The 6,227-nt window shown below is 30.4% G+C and overlaps 3 protein-coding genes across 3 annotated transcripts; 2 read left to right on the forward strand and 1 right to left on the reverse strand.

The window, feature by feature from the left end:
* Nucleotides 1-715: 715 nt before the first annotated feature.
* Nucleotides 716-2,239, reverse strand: LOC105620553 (3'(2'),5'-bisphosphate nucleotidase 1). Its single transcript, XM_012202045.1, has 4 exons — nt 1,882-2,239; nt 1,506-1,731; nt 1,346-1,430; nt 716-973 (listed from the first exon to the last, which is right to left on the reverse strand). Exons 1-4 carry the CDS (start codon nt 2,237-2,239, stop codon nt 716-718), a joined length of 927 nt encoding a protein of 308 aa, XP_012057435.1.
* Nucleotides 2,240-2,882: 643 nt separating this feature from the next.
* Nucleotides 2,883-4,392, forward strand: LOC105620552 (dimethyladenosine transferase 2, mitochondrial). Its single transcript, XM_012202044.1, has 3 exons — nt 2,883-3,710; nt 3,786-4,093; nt 4,191-4,392. Exons 1-3 carry the CDS (start codon nt 2,883-2,885, stop codon nt 4,390-4,392), a joined length of 1,338 nt encoding a protein of 445 aa, XP_012057434.1.
* Nucleotides 4,393-5,245: 853 nt separating this feature from the next.
* LOC105620551 lies at nt 5,246-6,040 on the forward strand. Its single transcript, XM_012202043.1, has 3 exons — nt 5,246-5,362; nt 5,422-5,868; nt 5,999-6,040. The coding sequence occupies exons 1-3, from the start codon at nt 5,246-5,248 to the stop codon at nt 6,038-6,040; spliced, it is 606 nt and encodes a 201-aa protein (XP_012057433.1).
* Nucleotides 6,041-6,227: the final 187 nt, after the last annotated feature.

The raw sequence follows: 6,227 nt of genomic DNA on the forward strand, positions 1-6,227 counted from the left end.
ATATCAGTGAATTACTTTATTCTACTGTTGTCTGACTGTTCTGTCTGACCTATGTTCTTTGTACTGTTCACCTAATTTTTAAAATAAAATCTCGTGATATGCAAAAATATACATAAATGTATAGATGTATATATACTTATGATTAATAAATTGTGCATCATAAAAAAACATTTTGCATCATAAAAAAAAGATCAAAGAAACAATATTTCTAGACAGGATTTAAATTTAAACATAAAAATTTAAAATCTGCTAGAGATTTTCTTAGATTTTCTTTCATTATATGATAATTATACACATATTTTTAATTAATCCAGTTTAATAACATTAATTTCGTAAAACTAAATTTATATTTTATTATTGTAAAAAAGATTAAACAAAGAGTAAGAATAAAATAATCAATTCCTTCTATCTAACATTTCTTTTTATTATTTCATGATTGTTTTTAAATAGACTAATGATTATCTTTACATTTTTGTTTATAGATCAGAATCATATTAAACAAAAATATATATATAATATATATATATCAAAAAATATATATAAAATTAGAAACTTTTCCATGGAATGTTAATATTGCACCCGTAAGATAATTAATAAAATTTTTAAAAGATACAGCATGACCAGCATGATTAAACAATGCTATCCAATGTTTCTGTATTTAAATAAGTTATTCAGTTGGATGACACCAATTTAAAAATGAACACGCAAAGATCATCTATTGTAATTTTTGTTTTACTTCATCAGGTATTCGACTTAAATACCACTGATGTGACTGACCAGGAGCAGTGGCCAATATGCCTCTCATATTTACATGCATCGTTTCTTGATTATAAGGGTAGCGATTACCATGAAGATCAGTTAAAACACCACCGATTGCATGAAGTACAGCTTCGGGCGCACAGGTGTCCCATCTTTTGCATCCACGACTGGCAAATACGTACGCGTGAGCTTTTCCTTCCAACAGAAGAACTACCTGCGAACAGACACACAATATCTCGATTTGAAGATTAAGAATATTAATAAGTATAATTATAAATTATTGTTAGGCGATTGAGAGCAGAATTGTGACACAGTTATTCGAGCGTTATATATAAAAATATAAACGTTCGATTTTGTATTAATACATGTAAGATCTATGAAATACAATTTTTATATATAACGCTCGAATAATTCTGTCACAATTCTGCTCTCAATCGCCTGACAATAATTTATAATTATAATTATTAATTATCTCGAGAGCTCAATTTTATCTTATTTGAATTATTTAATTAAGAATATGTTTTTGAATAATAATTTCGGAGAGCGTGTATCAGCGAAAATCATGAACAATTGTTCTTGTTATTACCTTATATCCAGCACCGCCGACGCATATCACTTCATCAGGATCCAACGATTTTATGGCGCTTTGGACAATACTATCAGAATGCGAACTGAAAACAGACAATATGATATATTCAATATAATACAATATTAAAATATAAATATTAAAATTGTTCGCTAAGTACCGAGTAGTTGTGATTATTCTCTTCCCCTCTGGAGGCAATTTCAGTGTAAATCCTCCGAATCCTGCGCCATTAATACCCCATAATGTACGACCGTTTTCAATATACATGTCATTTTCCTTCTTATAATAAGGTTGATGTATGACGCCTCCAATTGCTGTTTCACCGATTGCCACACCAACTAATACTGTAACATGTTCCACTAATCCCTGAGTGTACTCCGCTGTACCTATAATACAAATTCTTTTATAACAATTATAAATTGATGTTTCGAAATATTTATAGTATACAACGATATACATTTAAAACAAATTAAAAGTGCAAACATGTCTTATTTATCATGCAGAATTTTTTTATTGTCAAATTAAGATATCAATACCATCTAGAGGATCTACCCAGATGCACACATCTTTAGGATTAACATCCTCTAGGTGAGCCGGTAATTTTAATTGCAACACTTCTTGATCTGCTTCTGTGATGATCCATTCTGGTGGTATCTCACAGTTAGATGGTTCTTCCTCACCGATAATCGTAATATTTGGGAACTGACGACTGAGCGAAGTTATAATACATCGTTGAGCACAACGATCTGCCTCCGTTTGCAGATCATTCTTGCCTTTTTCCACAATATTTAATCCACCTTTGCTTAAAACATCTCGGATTATTTTACCGGCTTGTATCGTGGCTGATACAGAGGATGCCACTATGCGTGTCAGCAAAGCAGCACTTTGAGCCATTTTTGGAATCCTTGTAGAGATGATAATGACAATGATATTAATATTACCGATAAGTTATCTTCGTTTCTGAGAAATCTAAAAATAATATGTAAGATGTATGCTTCATATTTGTAAAAGCCATATATATATATATATATGCACACACACACACACACACACAAACACACGCGCGCGCGCGCGCGCGCGTAGATAATGTAGAATAAATGTACAAGAAATATAATATGTAAGTACTGCTTAAAATTTATAGCATATTTATTTATTTTATGCCAATTGCGCATAGTATATACATTTATAGTCATTTATGCAATCTACGATTGCTTTAGGTACAAAGAGAAAATATCGCGTACCATATATAATGTCACCATATAAAAAGTAAGACTAGGTTAGATATAGTCAAGTTAGGTTTACTTGTGACAGCTTATGATAGGTGCGTGATGATACACGTGTAGAGGCATGTTGTGTATGACAATTGATTAAAGGAAACAAACTGTTGGAAGAAATCTATCAATTTGCTACAAACTTTGGTAAGATTATATGAAAAGTTTTACTTAAACGGAGAAAAATTTATAAGTTTAAAGTATTGTATTTGAACACTGTTCTTTAAGATTACTCTGTTTTTATTTTATCTAGATCAAATATAAAAATGTTACACACACAAAAGTTTTTTATCTGCAATATAACTTCTTGGTTAAAAAAAAGGACTAGACATATCATAAATGTATATTGTTCAACATTGACCAATGGTAATTTATCTAAACAACAGAAAGAAAATATTCAAAAGACGAAGGAACTGATTGAAACAGAATTATCGAAAATGAAAAAGAAAAACAAAGTAATGGAATATATCGAAAAATCTATATTACATGATAAAGAGATTTTGGACATTATTAATTATATACAAAAAATTAATCCAGACATAATATCCAGAAGTAATATCATTCAATTATTGGGAGATAGAAAAATGTTATTTAAAAAAGCGAATACAAATATATTACATCTGATTGATAAAGATACTGCTGCAAAATTTGTTTCTTTAATAAAAAATGACCTTTCGAAGAATATGTGTTACGTTGTTGAATTGAATCCTGGTTTGGGCGTATTGACAAGAGAATTATTGAAAGCTGGAGTACCATTAATTCACTTGTATGAAGGTAATTTAAAATTGCATAAGATACTGAAAATAATCTGTACAAAATATCCTGGAAAACTCAAACTGATCTCTTCTAAATGTTCTAATCTCTTTGGAATAATAAGAACGATTCACGATGAAAAAACTACTAAGAAATATCAAGATAATTTTAAAGCGATAGAAAGCAAGAATTGGGAAGATGAAACTTATATGCAAATAATAGGTGCATGTGATAATATTTATTTATTTACCTTTATTATACATAATTTAATTTTTCGCAATGGTTTTATGTTTTATGGAAGACCTGTTTTCTACATCGCAATACTTCCATCTGTGTGGAATGTTAGTATATAAGTTCTTTTTTTTAAGGAATATACTAATAAAATCACGCTAATATTTGGTTTTAATATGTTTTAGAAATATAATATTTGTATTAGTTTAAACATATATACCTATACAAAGGTGATATTCAAATTAATGTTTAATTATGAACTCCTGGGAACATTGAGCAGGAAAGCTTTTATACCTTGGCCAAAAAAGAAACAACATAAACGTAATTCATCTGTTTTATCGGCAAAACAAAATTACGAGCAGCTGTATGTGGTAAAACTTGAGCCCAAAGCTGATATTTATGCACAACTATCGCCAAAAGATTGGATAACATTTTCCTATTTTGTGAGACACCACATGCAGAAACGTTGTACTAGAGTGATACCTGCATTGGAGTAAGTATGAAAAAACTGTAAGGTTTCTGTTAAATATTGTTTGTTTTAGAGAATTTTTAATACATTTTCCTCTACAATTATATTGTTTTGCCTCTAGAAAATGGGTACCAGACTGTGGAATTAAACTTATAGCCAAAGATTACACGATATATACCCAATTTGGAGACTTGACGCCAACACAAATTCTGGAACTCTTTAAAGAATTTAAATCCTGGCCAGACTACAAAGAGAGCCATTTCATAGATTATATGAAAGATTCTGTAGGTGCACATAACGAATTCGAATTTCTTAATGAATAATCCTGTAGCACATTTCTTATAAATATATAATTGTAAAAAAAATCATCTTTTAACATTTTTAAATATTCCAGAAAATTTTAGCTTTTCTCTTTACTATTTTATCGTGAGCAATTTAATAATCTCAGATTATAATTATAAATCATATTTTCTTGGAAATTCCTTCTCTCCTCTTCAATTCCTATATACATATGTAAATAGCTTTCTCAGATTATTCTTATGCGTATGTAAGAACTTGTAAATGTATTAGTGAGAAAGATTATCACTCTGGTCAGTATACTCTTTCATTTTCTTTTATGTCATAGTTAGCCTTGAAATATCAGTTGCCGTTACATCGCTCAGTAATTGCGCGTATGCGTTCGAGAGAATCTTAGAATATCTTTGTCAAATTCACAATCTTTGGTTGTTATCAATATTTATGTGATATTTCTATTTTATTTTTTTTTGTCAGGAAGGAACAGCGTATTGCTAAGAATTGTAAGAAATTTATTCATTTTAATATTGAAAGTATCAATCTGAATTAGAATGCAGTTAGTGTATAATTAGATCGCTAATAATTATTCAGAACAGCTTTTTTTTTTAGAGCACGATATATAGAGTACGATATATATCTATCTTATTGATATCTCCGTCTTTTAGTTTGCCAGTGAAAAGGAAATGTTTGAAGATGGAAACATTTTGATTTTTACTGTCTTGTCGTGATTTGATCAGTTATTAGTAATATTTATTCTCTTTGCATTCTGGCTTTAATTGATTTTTGTATAGTAAAAATATTTTCTATTTTCTCCATTTACTTAACATTTGTAGATATATGTACAATTTTCTCAGCGATACAATCTTGTTCAATATCATCAAGATGATGTATTTGTATGTCGGTTTTATATTTTTCGTATGTAACCATGTGACATGGAGCCAAGATTTAGCATTTCCAATTGATGAGGAGACGTCTCACGTCAGTGGTGGCAACTCCACGGTAATATTAATATAAAATTATATAAAAAGCTATTTTTCTTTACACAAACATCTTCGCAGGTAATAGATGACCGTATACCCATATCAATACCAGGGCGTTGCCCAAAAGACATGCTTCTTTATCCAGGCGACAGTGCGAAGGATGCTTGGGTGTGCGATTGTAGACCTCGATTCTTATATTTCCCGTTGAACAATTCCTGTTATGAAGCCTACAGACAAGGTCCTTGTCCGCCCAAGAATTATGTTGTTCTTCCTGAAGATGATGCGGTCCCTCGTTGCATGGAGAATCCTTGCTTGAAAGATGGCGAGGTTCCATTCAATGGCACATGCTATCCTCTTCGAACAATAGGCGGCCCATGTGCGCCTGACGGGGTAATAGGTGTGAACGAAACTACCTTCCAATTGGAATGTGTAGAAACAAGTATTGCACCTTTCATAATAATCGACGCTCCCTCAAGGACATGTCCACCAGGTAGTCGTAGAAGCACACTCGGAGTATGCAAAAAAGTATGAATACATAAGTATTGTAATTCAGTTTGTCACATACTCTCTATTTCGATGCCTTATATATATTTTAATTCAACTTATATATATTTCATGAGAAATGTTGCAATGTCATATATACTCCATTTTCCAGGTTAAACGTTATAATAGAGTACGTCGGTCTGTATCAGGATAATATCGATAAATGTATTTTGTATTGTAACTTATATACAAAATTACACGCGATCTTTACAATAGACAGACTTAAAGAGCATTAAATAACAAAATGTAGGCATCAATAACAAGTACCTTATTTTATATTTGTAATTTTAATAATCTGATGGTCTATTATAACACGTGCATATAAATAAATAAATATATAT

Source organism: Atta cephalotes (assembly GCF_000143395.1).
Source record: "Atta cephalotes unplaced genomic scaffold scaffold00027, whole genome shotgun sequence".
NCBI lineage: Eukaryota > Metazoa > Arthropoda > Insecta > Hymenoptera > Formicidae > Atta > Atta cephalotes.

Bases quoted from the DNA above. Each gene is read 5' to 3' on its own strand.
- LOC105620553 (XM_012202045.1), bottom strand. From the start codon at position 2,239: ATGGCTCAAAGTGCTGCTTTGCTGACACGCATAGTGGCATCCTCTGTA. The intron at 1,732-1,881 runs GTATTGATATCT...TTTGTATTATAG, and splicing joins CTGGGTAGATCCTCTAGATG to GTACAGCGGAGTACACTCAG. The intron at 974-1,345 runs GTAATAACAAGA...GTCTGTTCGCAG, and splicing joins TCGGCGGTGCTGGATATAAG to GTAGTTCTTCTGTTGGAAGG.
- LOC105620552 (XM_012202044.1), top strand. From the start codon at position 2,883: ATGTTACACACACAAAAGTTTTTTATCTGCAATATAACTTCTTGGTTA. The intron at 3,711-3,785 runs GTTAGTATATAA...AATATGTTTTAG, and splicing joins TACTTCCATCTGTGTGGAAT to AAATATAATATTTGTATTAG. The intron at 4,094-4,190 runs GTAAGTATGAAA...TTTTGCCTCTAG, and splicing joins AGAGTGATACCTGCATTGGA to AAAATGGGTACCAGACTGTG.
- LOC105620551 (XM_012202043.1), top strand. From the start codon at position 5,246: ATGATGTATTTGTATGTCGGTTTTATATTTTTCGTATGTAACCATGTG. The intron at 5,363-5,421 runs GTAATATTAATA...ACATCTTCGCAG, and splicing joins TCAGTGGTGGCAACTCCACG to GTAATAGATGACCGTATACC. The intron at 5,869-5,998 runs GTATGAATACAT...TCCATTTTCCAG, and splicing joins CACTCGGAGTATGCAAAAAA to GTTAAACGTTATAATAGAGT.